This window comes from Fukomys damarensis, unplaced genomic scaffold (genome assembly GCF_012274545.1).
Source record: "Fukomys damarensis isolate Sample0158 unplaced genomic scaffold, DMR_v1.0_HiC HiC_scaffold_38, whole genome shotgun sequence".
In the NCBI taxonomy this organism is placed as follows: Eukaryota; Metazoa; Chordata; class Mammalia; order Rodentia; family Bathyergidae; genus Fukomys; species Fukomys damarensis.
The window spans coordinates 11,210,723-11,228,834 of NW_022900950.1; the positions used below are offsets into that span (position 1 = coordinate 11,210,723).

General features: G+C 37.1%; 1 protein-coding gene across 3 annotated transcripts in view; it reads right to left on the minus strand.

Annotated features, from left to right (window-relative positions):
- Positions 1-18,112, minus strand: part of Slc7a11 (solute carrier family 7 member 11) — a 94,356-nt gene that overhangs the window by 36,966 nt on the left and 39,278 nt on the right. For all 3 annotated transcript variants that reach the window (XM_010638766.3, XM_033760017.1, XM_010638768.3), the window contains 2 exons: positions 16,996-17,095; positions 9,599-9,643 (listed from right to left, as the gene is read on the minus strand). In XM_010638766.3, the coding sequence (XP_010637068.1) occupies positions 9,599-9,643; positions 16,996-17,095 (145 nt within the window). The remainder of the gene's footprint in view (positions 1-9,598; positions 9,644-16,995; positions 17,096-18,112) is intronic.

Below are 18,112 nucleotides of genomic sequence, written 5' to 3' on the forward strand. Positions count from 1 at the left end.
ACATCGCATTTTTTTCAGAATGAACATCTCAGGAATTGCTACTAAATAATAACCCCTTCTGCTTCCATTTTGAGAATTCCAGTGCCTAAAAAAATTCTGTTTGAATACTTGTGAAATATAAATTTTATTTTCTCATTAATCGAATTTGCTTTTCCACTGGACAGGGAAAGCAGGTGGTCATCTTTTTCATTTAATAAAAAAAGACAACCCTACATTTTCAAAGAGAAAATGTAAACCCAGTGTTGATTTAATTTTTCCAGAGCTTAAGCCCTAGCTGTGGGCTGGGACAATGTCACAATTAGGGTGCTCTTTACCAGAATTTCTGCCACATGCTGAGTCACTTTGTCTGTCTTTAGCAATGCTACAAGTGTGGGCAGCAACGAACTTCTTAAAAATACTTGCTTTGCTAACAAATAAACATTCAAGAGAAGACTGGAATGACCTTTTGTTTGTTTGTTTGCTTGTTTGTTTGAGACAGGGTCTCACTATGTAGGTAAGACTGATTTGGAATTCACTATGTAGCCCAGGCTGGTCTCAAACTCACAGTGATCCTCCTGCCTCAGCCTCCCGAGTGCTGGGATTACAGGCATGTGCCACCACGCCCTGCTGGAATGTCTTAAATGAACCGCAACTTTCTCACTATATATGCATCACAAGAAAAATCCCTTGAACCTGCCATGTTAATCTTTCCCAAGTACTAACTCCAATACAACAAAAACTCAATAGAGGAGCTCTCCCACACAGTCTCCCTGGATACTTGCTAAGACCCAAATTTTCCTAGTGGAGGCTAGGACTCACCATACGCTAACATCCTCATTGTACTTCCACCTTGTCTCTAACAGCTCATCTTCACAGACCCTTGCTTTAGCAGAAACAGTCTACAGATTATTCCTTACAACTATCAGTGCTTCTGTGGCTTTGTACATGCCACACCCTGATATCTTCATTTCTCTGTTCTGCTTTTCTAGGTCCTACACTTCCTCTAACTTCTTCATCTACAGCAATGTTACTTCCTTAATTAGCCATTAAACCACTCTGTACACTCATGGGCCACTTCTGCTTTGCCTCCCCAGGAAACTAAGTGGCATGTTAGAAAGAGTACAAACTCTGGAACCAGGCAAACACGGAGTCCAATCCTAAGCTTCCCACTGGCTAACTATATGAGAAGTTACTTTGCATCTCTAAATTTCAACTTTCTGTACTGCAGAATGGAGTTAAAACACATTATGCTATTAAAAATAATCTGATGCATGACCTTTGCCCTATAATTCATTTATGAGTTGTATTAAAAAATACTTTGTTCATATTTTAATAAAACCTTTATATTTTAAAATAGGCAAAATTTCACAAAAGCACCCTGGGAATAATTTTGTGCTGCATTCTCCTGTTTTATAGCAAGTCAATAGCTTCTTTTCCGGAAAAGGTAAATACGAAATGTTAAAATACATACCACCAGCCACTCAGATTAAAACCTTGCTTGTCAGACTTCAGGACATCATTTCTGGTAAGACAGTGAACCTGAAAATAGGTGGCCATAGTAGAAATGCAAATAATCCATCCGTTGTAACAGCACAATTGGCCAACATGGTGACAATGACAACATGGGTGTGGACAACAAATATTTGGTTCAGAAGGGAGAAAAAAAAAAATCTTCCAGAGAAATTTGTTGTCATTACGAAGTGTGAGCATAGGTCACCTGAGGCAGGTTAAACACTATAAAATAAAAAGGGACTCTCACCATCTCGTGAAAGCGTTTATCTGCTAAATTATTGGATACTCTGAGGCGTTCCAGAAGATGCTGGGAGTTGAATACTCTAAAGATGATGCTGAACCTTTCAAACTGATTAATAAACCTCTTGTTCATAAAACAACTACCTTTATCTGCTCAATTTTTTCCAAAATTATAAAACATGGTAATCTTTGAAGAATATAGGTTTGGGTTGCAGATGGTGTTTGTACATTACTTTTTAAGTTAATTAACATATTTGCATTTCCTACATTTTATCCTCAAAACCCCAAGAGAACTGTAACAAGGAGATTATTACCTTCCCTTTAAAACTGGTAAACAAAGATTCAGAAGCTATTCAGAGGTCTGTCCAAGGTCAAACAGCTAGTTAAGAGGAGATACGATTAGAATTTTGATTTGCTGAGCCAGTGCTGTTTTCAAAGAGTCAGTAAGTAAATATATGTAGTTCGTAAGAGTAAAGGAAATGTTTTCTTCACTGTAAAGTTTCAACTTGACTTAGTTACCTTAGATAGGTATACCTGTAATAAAGTTTTAACTTATGTATATAAAAATTCAAAACTCACTCTTATTTTCTTCAGTAGACCAATAAACTGAGTCAATGTAAAAAGTGACAAGAAAGAAATGATCAAAATTGTATGGGGCATGGCATGTGTACATACAGTGATCTGGATGTATTTGTCCCTGCCCTCAAGGAGCACCAAGTGACGTTATTCTATTTCAAAATGAATCTTTAAGCATTGAGTCTGCATGACTGTCCGAACAGCAGCAGGCCATAGACTACATTTCACCTGTTTAAGGCGTTTTTCACTAAGTATGACCCAGAACATAAACTGTACTTCTGAAACACATTTTGGGCATAATCACCTGACTTTCAAATACACATATGGAGAAGCATGCAGGGTAGCTTTCACACACATGAGAATACCAGAAAGTGAGGATAACAAAAATATAGATTTAAAAGCAAAAGATAATCTAACCTGACTTATACTTCTGATTACAGAAGATATTGCCTTCCAGAAAAGAATAGATAAAAATAGTGAGTCGGTGTTTGAATGTGACAACAGCACAATCCAGATGCCACAGATTTAACTCTGATATGATCCCATTTTGGTCATATCTACAGCAGTCAAGCCACTGTCCACTGTTTATGCCACTCACCGATCATTTATCTACAGTAGAAATGGTCACAGAAGTTACAAGGTTGCGGATGACCATAGGCAAGTGAAAAACATAGGCAGCCAAGGTCAAGGTACTTAAAGCCAGTTTTGTTTTGTTTTGTTTTCAACTTTACGTGAATTACTGCTGTTTAAAGATGACCAAGAGTAAAACTGTACATCTGGTTAAAAACTCGATGAGGTGATCCCCAACTCCTCCAATCCTGAAACTCTGCGATCTATCACTCTACTCATACGTAGTACCACTTATTGTTGGCTAATGGCAACAGAAAATGCTCCTAAAACATGAGTTAATTATTCTAGGCTAAAAAAATATAAATTTCAGTAAGATTAAAATTTAAACTTAGAAAAAAACTGCATAAAGGCAAGTAAAACACAACACAAAGCATCACCCTTCCAATTTTACCTCATGATGGGGTTGGGATCCTTAAAATTAAAATTAAAATTAAAATTAAAAAACAAAAAAGCTAAGCCAGGCGTGGAGGCACACACCTGTAATCCCAGCACTCAGGAGGCTGAGGCAGGAGGATCAGGGCCAAGTTTGAGACCAGCCTGGGCTACCTACCCATTGAGTTCAGGAGCAATCTGAACTACATAGTGAGACCCTGTCTCAAAAAACCAAAAAAAAAAAACAAACAAAAAGTTAAACAGCTTCCACAAAGCATGTCGTGGAGTGATATCCATCTTCTTTGATTATAACACTAAAATATTCTAGTATAATTCTATAATTTCTGTACCACTTACAGGACACTTCAGCCTTATATGAACAAATTATCTTGGAACCAAATGTATTTTTTATGCATATGCAAAGCTGAGAAATGCAAGCATTTTGATCCCAAGGTATGTCAACCACATGCTCCTTCAGTGAGAAATTTGTAGATTGAACAAAAGCAATGAAGAGCAAATCAGTGACCCTGTTTTCTGAGCACAGTCATCTCACCTCAGTGACACCTGGCCAAATCCTGGCCTTTGTCTGTCTTGGAGGCCCCACCAGTATAATTTTACGCCTGCTAAAAAAACACACTTTCGAGTGAATTCACCAAATTCACGAACATTACTGAAGAACGCAAGATTGAGCTATTTTAACTTGGGTATCAGTTAGTTTAGCAACTGAAGAATACGAGTGTCACATTAAAGATACTTCTAGCAGTGCCTGTTTTCATTAATAAAGAGAGGCTTCATTTTGCTACAGGGAAGATCTTTGTGAACTTGAATGAAATTTAATTTTACAATTTATATTACTGGAAGAGCTCATTAACATTTTTCAATTTCATATGTTTCATCCTCACAACCTCAGGAGAACTATAATATAGGGATTATTACTATCCATTTGAAAGTAGTAAACAAAGATTCAGAGGCAATTTGCCTCATAATGGGGTTGAAAACTTTCAAATCCTCTATCAGGAGACCTCATTTTTAAAGAGTAATTTGATAAATATTTTTATAAATGAAATCTGTTTCAAAATCGAGATGTTTCTCTATGCATTCATTTATAGCGAGGTAACTTTCTATAAAAATTACTTTACATGACTTAAGAACAGTTGTCACTTGACCATTTGTAATAGAAACTTTGTAAATATTCTAAAAATGTATACTACATTATCTTATACTAAAAAAACACACTTTTGCTATGGTCTACATATATATATATATATAGCAAAAACATTGTGTATGCTCTTTTCTAGTAAGTTAGAAATCTACAGAACACGTAAGGAATATCTGTCTGTAATAAAAAGCTGCATTCTTGAAATGCCAAACTACAAAATAAGAAGACTTAAAATCAGTCTTTTGTCATGCAACCTGGCTAGGACACATTTAGGGAAGATTTTGTTTTGTTTTGTGCTGCTGTGTTTTAATCAGGCTAATAGTTTTATAGGGCCTGTAAATAATAGGCCATGGAAGAAGTGTAATAAGGAACTAAACAGTCAATAAGGACCCAAAACACATTACTTACACTGATTTACAAAATACACTGACTTAAAATGTAGGACTGCAACATCGCAAATGAATGCAAACAACTTGACTGTTTGGGGGCCCTTGTGAACTAATCTGATGGATCACACAAAGACCTTTGGACATTTTTCCCAGGCCAAGTTTCTCTTCTTCTAAGTTATCATTGTGCAAGGTGTGATGACTTTGAGGCATCAATTAATATAAATTGGAAGCAGGTAAAGTATGAATTAAACATGACACTCTTGAGTATTTAAACCTTCTATTAAAGCTGATTATTCAGTGCATGTTGATAGCCTGTTCTTCAAAAATGACTAATGATAGCAAGCTTTACTGACTTCCTCTAAGTCTACTATTTCCAACTCTTCAGAACAGAAGGAATAAATGGAGTGAGAAGAACATGGGAACAAGTCTAATAGACAAACTGACTAATGTCAGACCCCAAGGTCAAAGCAAAGCAATTCATTTCTTAGCTTTCATCAACACATGATTTATCAATCTAAGAATAGGATTACAAACATTATACATCTTAGTGATATGTTTGCTGCACTGTGTAACTTTTTGAACAATGACAGATTATATATTCCCCACAAAAGTAATGACATAATGCAAAATTCATTACATCTGTGAACACACTTTGATTTTTTAAGTATATGTTATTAGCCATTATTATTTTGCATGTCATTTGGGAGGGCAATAACATTTTAAATTGGGTATTCCTTGGAATTCTATGACCTTCATGATTCAAACTGTTCATTCATATCCCTCAAATACTATTTTTATTCTATCTAACAGATTCATTTGTGGAGTCAGTCACCATGCAGTAATTATTAAAGGCAATATCTGTATGTTATTACAATGGAAACTACTATATCTGAAAAATTCCTACTTCCATGAACTCAAAGCTACTCATAAAGAGGAAATCATTATCAGAAAAGCCGTGGGAAAATACCTTAATGTGATGAATACAATTATATAAACAGAGATTTTGTCCAAATTTCCCTCACCCTTGCTATAACACTGAAGGACACATTCTGAAAGGCATGTCTACAGAAACAGCTGGGAAAGCATTTCACATTTCATATGAGGTAACTTGAAAGATTTCTCAAAATGAAAGGTCTTGAAATTTCACTCGGCATTCTACATATTGTAAAGCACACAGCTATTTTCAATGAGCCGAATTAATTATCACCTTGCTAATTAGGTCACAATTTCAGGAAAGTTTTATTGCCAAAGTGGAGGAGGACCAGTAAAAGGTGTTGTAGCTCTGACTGATGAGTCATTTAGCCTACTGCCAGAATGTTGTGTTGCGGTACACGTGCACACACATGCCTCGGCAATTGGGAAACGCATTTACCTTGGCATTGTCACAAAGGGGGTGCAATCATAATTATCCCCCCTTTTAACTGAAAGTATTTTGAAACTGGGTCTCCCTACAAACTAATACAAATGATACATCTGGACTAGGTTTATATGATTTTACCATCTGTTCCTGATATTCACCCCTAAGTATTTCCCAAAGAATTCCCTGACTTTTAAAGATAAAATTCAGATTTTGAAGACCTAAACTGATCGTGAACATCAGGAGATGTCATTTCAAACATGAAAACCCCAAATTATACAAAACACTGAGTTACTTTGGTTGATAGATATGTAATACAATGTTGGCCTTTTATTGTATCCTAAAAAGAATACTTTATGGACATCTCATATTTTACTTTTGAGAAAATAAATGTGTCCGTCAAATTTTACACAGAAATTTCCATGTAACAGTTGAATATGTGGGCATCCAGTGTGAGAGAACAAAATGTTAACAAAAGTTTCTTCAGTGCTGAAAATTTCAGAGTGTAGGTGTTTTAATTACTTTCCTGGTGGCTGAGACACAGTACCTGACACCCACATCTTAAAGGAGGACTTTATTTTGGCTCACAGTTTGTGAAGTTTCAATTCATGGCTGTCAGGTTCAAATACAGAAACAGAATGGAGGAAAGGCACATTGTGGAGGAAAGCTTGCCTCATCGTGGTGGTCAGGGAGCAGAGAGAGAGAGCTAAGGCTGGAACCTGGAGAGAGATCTTCTCTCCCAGGTCACACGTCCATTGCACTGCCTCTATCCAGGACCCATCTCCTGACAACAAGCCAGCTGCAATGCCCTCAAAATCCAGTAACCTTCCAAAGCCCACCTCTGAATGCACGGGCCCTTTGGAGGACACCTCTATCTATCTAAACTGTAACAGTAGATTTCCATGATGTGCAATGATTTTCCATATTTCTTTCAAAAGCACTGAAGAAAAATAATTGCTTCAAATTTTGAAACCTAAAAAACGCTATTATGTGAGTAAGTTTACCTTGCTCTAAAACAAGAAAATAACAATAGTAGTACCAGCCACCAAACACTTACATAGAGATTAAAAAGTGATAACCAGTAATCTAAGTATTTCATACACATTAACTCATCAACATGGCCCCATGATGTACATTCCATTGTTATTTCTAGTTTTTAAAATAAGAAAATTTCTTGTACATAGAAAAACAAACAAACAAAACACAATGTATCACTATTTTTTAGTATTGGCATATACACTGACTCACAGACATTATTAGTTTGTGAAACTAAGAAATGAATTAATTTCTTCTTAAAGAAGAGAGGAGAGGGAAAGAAACTTTGAGTACCAAGCCATTCTGGTGAAATACAACAGAAATTCAGGTTGGAGTAACTATGGCATAAATAGCTTTAAAATACACTTAATATATACTACATTAATGTAGATACAGCAAACAAAACTAGTTTAAACTTAACATTAAAAGGAATGAATGATATGAGCTGAAAATCATTATATACATCACTGACATATCACATAATAAATGTTATATTGTAGGTATATCAACAAACCCACAGTTGCATGTGATTTTTAGTAACAAGTGTCTTTAAAATGTTTTTAGATGTAAAAGTCATAGTCATAAACCATAGTTATTTCTTCCACATAATGGAAATTCAATGGATGTTTTATATAAAATATAATAAGAGCTGTTTTTTTCTCTGCATTGCCACTTATGTTCTAATTATTCTCAAAAACCAACAAGACAGGGCAACCTATTTATCTCTACATACGAGTGTGCAATTATAAGGTAGCTTGTCATTTCCAAGTATTATTAAGACCAGTTCCTGGTAAATATGTGTGCTCTGCTTCCAATCCCAGTTATAAACATGACAGTAGTGTTATAAGTTAGTCACATTTCTTAATAGAATAGCTTTCTTCGTGTTGAAATTGCATATTGATTTGCATAGCAGTTGGGTCAGATGCCATGAAACATCATTTTAACATCCATTGCTGGCTTGTGTGTTCTATACTCTGACAACCCTCATACACTCGGCCAGATCTAATCAGTTTACCATCTCCCAATACACGTGGTGCCAGAATTTCTCAGTCCATCTTACTTCACACTGCCAACCCATAGGCATACGCTCTGATGTACAGGCTATTTCACACTGACTCGCCTTTGTACTTGTTCCTTTTCTTAGAAGTCAAGTCTCTCTCCTCTCTCTCTCTCTCTCTCTCTCTCTCTCTCTCTCTCCCCCTGTACTTGTTAACTTATTCAGTTGGGAATCTAAGGAACATCTACCTACATAAAATCTTTCTTCTTTGCCACATTGAGTCAATAACCAATGGTGGTATCAAGCATACTCTTAACATTGATGGTTTATACATTTGAATTATCAAACAGACAATAAAACAATCAAGTGCTTGAAGACAAGCCGACTTATGCACAATATACCTAACAAAATAGTAGGAACATAGCAGATGTTGAATAAAAATGTGAATTAAATAATTTCATACTTTACATTATGCTTCCTAAGTTTTTCCTCTTTGGCCCAAACATTTTTATGTTATTTTTCTGTGCAAACTGAAATGTTATATACAAATCATAACATGAACTAAAAAAACTATAAAAATCATTTTTCCTAATCTGTTTTAGAAACAATATATATGAATGTGTGTGTCTGTGTGTCTGTGTGTGTGTGTGTAAAATCACCTAATAATCACATTGTTATTTAGAAAGAATGTATAAAAATAGGACTGGGGTGTAGCTCTGTTGTAGAGCACTTGTCGGGCATATATGAGACCCGGATTCAATTCAAAGTATGGCGGGGGGGGCAGGGGAGAAAGAGAAATAAGGAAGGAAGGAAACGTAAAAATAATAAGCATTCAGCTATCTAAATTTACAAGCTCCTCTAACATTCCGCAGTTATTTTCATGTCTAATGTTCCATCAGTTATATTATTTTCTTTAATTGAACAGGTGTAAGAGAAGTATTTGTATTATTACAGAGTCAACCTTTTGAGTTCAGACTATACTTGTGAGTAGCCATGTCAAGTTACACATTCATGTGAGAGCACATATAAAATACAAATTTATTTTTATGCTTTCTAATTAAAAGACAATTTAGACTTCAGTATAGAATATATAGCTATTTACATATCATTTATGAAAAAATATATTACATATATTATATATACAAAATTATATTACATATATTTATTTACATATCATTTATGAAAAAAATCAAGGCAAATTTATCTGTGTAAGACAATAACAACAATGATGAGAACAATACGATGATAAAATTTACTGAACCACAAGGAATTCCTTCTCCACGTTTACTTTTCAACTACATCATCTTAAGTTTTATTCCTCATAGAGATTCAGAGTAAATAGGGCTACTTACTTTTCAGGGTTTTCGACTTCTTCCGTAACAAAATTGAGGTAAAACCTAAAAACATATAAATGAACAGTAAGCATTAATATATTTCACCAATGCAATGCAAAGTCTTACATTTTAAATATTTCAAGTGAATTCAAATTATGAAAACTTCCTAAAAATACTTATTGTAAGATAAAAATATGCAATAATTAAAAGCATTTTCCTATTAAACCATATTTGTGGGGGGTTTATAATGTGTCAAATGCTAGGCATTTGAGTGAGAAAAACCCATAGTCTATCTGCACGAGGAGCTCAGAGTTCAGGGAACAAGAGAGAAACCCGGAGCAGAGCTAACTCAGCCTGGTCAAGGTCAAGGAGGGTCCCTAGAGGTACCATCTCCCAATGTGAGCTTCCAAGAATAGATCACATTTAGTTCTGCTGGGGTGCTGTGAGGTCACCCAAGCTGAGAACATTGCATAATCACAGAAGTATGGGGGCGTGCACAGGACGGGAGAACCTGTGCGGCATTCTACCTTAGGAGCGAGGCACATCAAGTAGGAAGAGAATTAAATACGAGAGGATCTTTGCCTCCTGTGATTCCAAATTTCAGAGGCAGAGACGAGTGAATCAAAACTTAGGGTGCGGGGCCAGGGATTTGGCTCAGTGGTTCTGCTGCCTGCCTCGCAAGCACAAGGACCTGAGTTCAATCCCTGGTACCACCAAAAAACAAACAAAAAAAAACAAACAAACAAAAAAAAACAGGGTGCAAAGGCAGCATTTCTCAATCTAGGGAGCAGTCGTTGGGTTTCCCACAGAGAAACACAGTGCACCAGTAGGAAGCAATAATGGTATAAATAATGATGTACTTGTGAAATTTACTAAGAGAGCACATTGAAAATGTTCTACTGCAAAAAATAAATATTTGAAGTAATGGATATGTTAATTTGTTTGATTGTATTCTTCTAGATCCCTAAATCATAGCATCACTCTGTACCCTGTAAATATGTACAACTATAATTTGTCAGTGTATAATTTAAAAGCGAAAAGATGATAAACCCTCAATTCACACCTGTTCCTTTTAGATCACTTTTTTAACATGTGCATCCTAAATGACCTCAATTCAAAATTAGGAAGTTCCCGTTTCTCAGTTTTATATAGTTAGGCAGTTAGTCTTAGGCATACTGTTAGCCACTACACTATAAAACAACTAAAGCACTGGAAATTTTGAACATTTCTCAAGTCCACAATAATTCGGGGAGGTTATGTGACAAGAAGTATTCTGGTCATGGAATAATTCACTTTCAAGTTCCATAGGACTGGAAATATCATCCTAATGTCAGGGTCCTAGAGAAATCCAGACCTGTTTCTTTCACTCGGTACCTGTACCAGTCCCATACAGGAATTAACTCTTGTTTGCCAACTTACTGGGAAGGTTGGAGACCACTTAAAGCTTTCATAGATCTTTCTTAAGTTTCTATAATGTCCTTCTTACATTTCTACATTGTCTTTCTTAAGTTTCTACAATGTAGAGTCGAGGCAGATTCTACCCTCAAATAAGCGTAAATAGAAAATTGAATCATGAAAATGGAGAAACTAAGGGATTTTTATGGGAAGCACAAAATATATAAAGAAAAGAAATTGCTGCCTCTGCATTTCATAGATTTAAGAAATTTTCGCAAAGTATAGACAATATTTCAATGTATTCTTCAGTTATTATCCATTAGAAAGTTTAAAGATGCAGCCTTTCCTATGAGTACACAAGAGCACAAGTCTGTATATACAAATGTTCTACAATCTCAAACAAAATGGTCTATCAGCTTTTAATTTGCTTAAAAGTACCACACAGCCTAAAAGAAAGGTAAGTCTATGTTGCTTCATCTTCATAAAAACCTCATCTAAATTCAAAAACAGATACTTGATGTTCAAGATTAAATGAGCTACAGTTTTAGCTATCTTTTAAGTTGATACACTCGAAATATTGGAAGAATGGTAACAAGAAAAGTGATTTTAAAAGTTAAGTGGTGCTGGGCGTGGTGGCGCATGCCTATGATCCCAGCCCTCTGTGGAGGCTGAGGTAGGAGGATCACTGTGAGTTCAAGACCAGCCTGGGCTACATAGTGAGTTCCAGGTCAGTCTCAACTACATAGTCAGTCAGTCCCTGTCTCAAACCCCCACCCCCAAAAAAGTTAACTGGTAAAGGAGTCAGGTGTGGTAGTGCACACCTGTAATCCCAGCACTCAGGAGGCTGAGGCAGGAGGATCGCTCTGAGTTTGAGACCAGCCTGGGTTACAGTGAGTTCCAGGTCAGTCTCAACTACAGAGTGAGACCCTGTCTCCAAAGAAAACCAAAGGAGAACAAAATCTTAAGTGGTAAGGGCCAGAATTTAGTTCAGTAGTTCCGTTGCCTGCTTCTCAAGCACAAGGTCCCCAGTTCAGTCCCCAGTCCAAAAAAAAAAAAGTTAAGTGGTAAGTTTTAAAATGACTCAAAAATTAAGTTTCTAAGAGTAGAGGTTATAATGTAACATTAGGAAAGCAAACAACAGTCAGTATGTGCATCTGAAATATGCTCTTTGGGAGAGTTGATGTGTTTCATATATGCATCAAAAATCACACACCAGGAATGTGGCTAAGCCTCTCATCCAAAGACAGCCGGTTCTTTCTTCACAGTTGTTTTTAGAAATTGGTCTTTTCTAATAATATCAAAGCAAAAGGAAAATATTTATGAAAAAGAAACATCACTTCAAATATTTTCTATGGTACCAGAGAATAGTGGAACGGAAAGGGCTCAGGGCAGGGTAGAGGATAGGAAGGAGAAAGCTTCTTATTTTAGTCCAAACATGCACATCCTGTGGGAAATATATCTCCAGCACTGAGTCCTCCTCAAGGCCCCTGGAGAATGTTCACAAAATGCATTGTTCCAGCTCTTCCGTGATTATGCATAAAAGGCAAAGGAATGCTAGCAGCATATTCCAACACCCAACACATGAATTCTTCTTTAAAAAAAAAAAAAGCTTATTCTTTAGATTAGATGTGACAAAATGGTACAAAATAATCCCAGCAGGTGCTTTAGAAAGACTGAATCCATTGAGGATGAGAGTTAAAAGGAAGAAAAAAAGACACCGAAAACTATTTTCTATCACATAGTTCTGTTTGTTTATTTACTTTTTTAAATCCCACCAAGTAATTTTTAGCTTTGGATCAGGCTATGGGACTGAAATTGGATGAGATCCCCAAGGCCACCAGGGGACTGGCAGATGTATTTCTCTGAATGCAGACAGTGGCAATATATTAAAGCTGTTCTGACCCAACTCTGTGACCTGGCTGGGTTAATGATTTCTTTTTCCTTAATCGTGTTTCTGTGAAGGAGTTGTCATCATACTGTAAGGGTTCTGTGCTCCTCAGAGCCAAAAAGCTTATTCAGTTTCTCCAAGGCTCGGTGGAGACTTTTTCTTACTCAACTCCCAGGACTTGGACTGCTCACAGAGCGGGGTCTCCAGGACAGCGGGTGGTGTTGCTCCTTTACGAGCAGGCTAACAGGCTGGCCAATCAGCCTGATGGCAACAGCTGCTTAGCTTCCTTCTTTTTCATTTGCTATGCTCCCATGGGTGTTACAATGCTCCCAATGCTTACGTGTGCACACGTGTGTGACACGGTAGTCCTGGCAGCAATGCAAGGAGCAATGGGTCAACTACAGGCCTCTTATAATTACATCCGGAAAGATGGAGCAGTCTGATAGGCAGGGGTCACATCTGGAAAGTAAACAAGCAACCCTCTGTTGGGGAATTCTCTTTGCTTCCATCTTGGACCACTGACATCCATATTCTAACTTTTTCTCTGCAACTTCAAGCCAACGGACTCTTTTTTAAACCTAGCTTCCTTTTTCTAAGACTGATGGTCACAGAGTAATGACCAGATTCTTTCCATCTCATCACAAAGCAGAAATCCAGGTAGAAAATCATTTACTTATCAGTCCCCTATGTAGACCACTCGTTTCAGATTACATCTGTCATGGCTGTGTCTAGATGCCCTCGCCCCCAAAGCCTCATGCAGTCATAGGTGGGGCTAAACCTAGAGTGTGTGATGCTAGGATTAAGGGCAAGTGATTCCTAAATCACATGACTGATTGGTTTGGCACCATCTTACTTCTGCAGAAAGACGCCGTTAAGCTTGCTTGCTTCTGCTGTCTTCTACTGCCAAGAACTGTTGCCACTCTGCCACCCTGCCTTGTAGCCAGGCGATTAAGGGCTGAAACCTCTACAAACTGTGGGCTAAATAGACCCTTTCCCCTTTAACCTTGGGTGCCAAGCCTTCTGTCTCAACAACAAGAAAAATAACTAGCACAACATCCCTTTAAAAATCCTGAATTTATTTTCTAATGTTGCGATTGAACCCTCAAGAATATAAGGAAATCAATGTATCTGGTTTTCTCAAAATGGGGAGTGGTCGTGAAGATTCTGTGGGTGAAAGTAGAAATAAAGCACACGAACCCCTTTTACCCTATAAACCGAGTAACATTTGGGGTTTAGAACCAATAAAATTCAATATTAATAAGATAATTAAAACTGAAAAGAGTCTTTATACACGGAGAAATCTGTCAGCTCTCCAAAGCCTCAGAAGTGGAGAACACTGGCTCCACATCAAGCCGGTGACCTGAATATTCACTGCTGGTTACAGAAGGAATGAGGAGGGCAGAAATATTTTAAGATTCCATGGGAACAGATGCATGGTACTCACAGGGAAAAGGAACTTTATTCGACAGAATTAATCAAATCCCCCTTGTGAGGATCTTCACATTCCACATTCCTGATCGAGCCCTGAGCGGCTCCCAGCGCCTGATAGTAGCTGAAAGCTTTCTCTACCTCCCTTCTTTGCTCTGGCGGCTCTCAGCGACCCTCACAGTAGTTTGGCTGCTACCCCAGGGCTGCGAGCTGTGATCCGGGCTGAATAGCCACAGAAGAGCTGGATTCTGCTTCTAACCCTGTGATCATACTCAGCTCTTTTCTCTGCCCAGCACCATATTGTGCTTTGGACAAAAGTGAAAAGACTTCAAAAGGATTGAGTGATTGAAAACTAATGCTTACACACAATGGCTGTAAAGATATTTGGGGAATATACAAATATTTCATCCTGATCTCCTGAGAGCTACAATCGTCTAACACCTTTCAAGCATATTTTGCTTCAAAGCCATGCTAAAACATTTAAGTTGCTGTACTCTCTTAATTCCTTTCTAATGCAATACTTTCATAATTCAGTGAGATTAACAGGGTACCACTTAATTTATTTTAGAAATATATCTTTATAGTCCCTGCATTACCTGAAGGCGAGATCTTAAAAACTAAAGAAAACTAAAGAAAATTAAATTTGTGTCAGAAAGGCATTTACATAATGCTTGAGCTGGTAAAGTTTCCTGATACTCTTTTTTGCCTCATAGAACATTCTCGCAGCTAAAGCCTCATCAATATTAGCTTCACAAATACATTGTTTTTAAACTTCCACTAAAAGATCACCTTGTTGTGATGATTTTGATGTTTCAATAATATTTTTATACCTAGTGGGCTTTCTTGAAACAGTTATCTCAACTAAATCTTAGGAGGTCAATAAAATTTAATTAGGAAAAGATCCATTCTCATTCATGACTATTGTTATTCAAGCTGCTGAACAATGCAAGGCTTAAGTATGATATTCTAATGTCTTCACCAAAATGGTAGCTGTCACAGACAGACATCCTTCAAAGGACATATACCTGTGGCATCGTTATCTTGGTCATCTTTGTGGCATATTTTACTTTTCAAACGTCAAGGAAATTTTAAGAAACGTTAAAAATGTTACATGTGGCCTGGTACAGGAGGTCTGATTATCTTATTTCCTGTCTTTAGAACTTTATTTTACCCTCCTTGGAACACTTTATTTTTGTATCTGAATTATTTATCACAGAAAGTAGAAAAAAATAGACTCGTCGCTATTTGTAAATATCTTTGGAGCTTCTGCTGACTTTTATGACAAGCTAAGGATTTATTTCTAGGACCTTATGATGCTATTTTGTCCTTACTGCTACATAATTGTATGTATATATGTATGTGCTTCTTTATTTTTGTGATGCTGGGTATTGAACCCAGTCGGAACTAAGCTACATCCCCAGACCCTTTTTAAAATTTGAGTCAGAGACTCATGTTGCCCAGGCTGGCCTTGAACTTTGATCATGTTGACTCAGGTTCCCTGCAGTGTAGCTGGGATTGCAGGGGTAAACCACCAGGCCCAGCTATTGATACCTAATTAGAAGTAGTTGATACGAGCTCTTAAGACCTAGTATTTGTGTTCTGTTGTTGTTTTATTTTGGAGTTTTTGTTGTTGTTGTTGCTGTTTTTTTGGGGGGGTGTTTGTTTTGCTTTTTGTTTTGTGGCAGGGGCTTCCTGTGTAATTTAGGCTGGCCTTGAACTCACTATGTAGCACAGGCTGGACTCAAAGCAATCTATCTGCCTCAGCCACCCAAGTTCTGGAATTACTGCACAGGCATGAGCCACCATGCCTACCCAAGCATTTCCTTTTATGATATTGAACTAAAACTAGTAGTCATCTTCATTGTATTGGACTTAGAAAATGGTATCTCAGCCTCTAATCCCTTGGCTTACTGAGTACTTCAAACTAATGGAAACAAGTTTGAACTAAAGTAAACTAACAGGGCTCAGAAGCAAGATCTACCTCAAGTTCTCCTGCTTTTATTTCTCATATTCCTCTTTCTTACTGTTTAAGTCAAGCCATGGAAAACAGAATTCTTCTTCCCAATGATTCCTAGAAATTGGACCCCTTTCTCCTTGAAAGCAAGCAGTAAATTCTAGAAATATACTCCAACCTTCTGCCTTTCTGTGTAGAGCAGGTCATGAAGAAATTCTCTGATTACCTTCTCTGATAGTAACCTGTAAGACCCTTGATCCAGAGGAGGTCTGCCCCATACCTGCAGGAAGAGCTGCCACACAGAGAATCTAAGATGAATCTGAACAGATTGGTCTTGCTAGGCTTCCCCTCTCATCTATACCATTACATCACACCCTTTCATCCATAAAAATAGAAAGTTTTCCCTGGGGTGTTGGGTCTTCATTTCTGAAGACTCCCATGTAACATGAATCTTGGATTAAATAAATGTGTTACTCTTTTCTCTTGTTAATCTGTCTTTTGTTATAGGATTGCTAGCCCTGACCCTTACAATGGGTGAGGAAAAGTATTACACCTTTCCAACCTTATAACATTAAGGTTGCATTAAGTCATGAGCACAGTAACGGGCCTGGTAGAGAGGGATACATTTCAAGTATACCATCTTGCATTCGATTGTAGCTTTTCACATTTCCCTAGCACCTTGCATTACACATAAGCAAAATACTTGAAGATATTAGATTATCCAAACCACCAGATCTGGATAAAACTTACCAACCAGCATATGCATACATTCCATAATAAAAAGCCAGTGGTAACCCCATAATACTCGCATCTTTTCCAGAAAAGGCGTCTTTAAAATGCTGTGTTTGCCCTGCAATTAGAATGCAAAAGTTTAGAGCTTTCTGAAGAACTGGTTATTATTTACTCTGACCATAAATACAGGAGTGAGGGACGGAACCAGTACTGTTTCAGGTCTCTATTTCTTATTCTTTGCTCACTAGCAGCTTCATATATTAATACTGTACCCATTCTAGAGAAAAAGTTCCAAAAATAAATTGATCCAAAAGTTCCAAATGCATTTCTTTTTAAATAAAGTTGTTGTAGTGAGGACGAAAATGACATTTTAGTAACAGTCTTTCTTTTGGACATGCCTCTACTTTGACCATGAAAGAAGCTAGTCCTTCGTAGATTTAAAAACAAAATAACTGACTGTCTTGGGAAATGGTACAGTTTTCTTCTTGAAATGTTAAAGAGAAATCACACTAAATTCTAACCTGAGTTTTAATAAGTTTTGCATCAAATGTGAAATGAACTATTTTGTTCCCTTTTTTCTTTGTGTAAGGCAGTGGATCTTTTTCTTATAAGAGATTATTCCATCTACTCAGCCAATATGCAAACTTTAGCAAATAAGAAAAATTTTTTTCTATTTCCCAAAGAAAATAGCGAATGAGATAACCCAAATAAAAATGACTTCCCTGTAAAATCAGTCAACAAAAGAAGAGCAAGAGGTAGCTACCTGAGGGACGTTGTCTTCCAAGTCAAATCTCAGCTGCTGCCTGCATTACCAGGCACAGCATTGACAGTAAGTATAGAAACTCAGAATTGGAGAACGTTGAGTTTTTCCTTCAAAGTTACCAATTTCCTTATACCTATAGCTCACTTTTTAAAATGCTACAACGAATCAGAAATGCCAGTTTTACTCAAACGGCCACTTGTCCTTATAAATACTGGTCTTTAGAAAAAACCACCTCTTGAGTATTCTTTTATCATGATTCGTGGTCTCCTTGGCCTAAGGGACGATATTCCTCAGAAAGCAGGGCAGAACAATCAGTGAGGGAAAAGAAAAGGAAAAAAAATCTTTGTAAAGATTGAGTCATAAGCACAGACC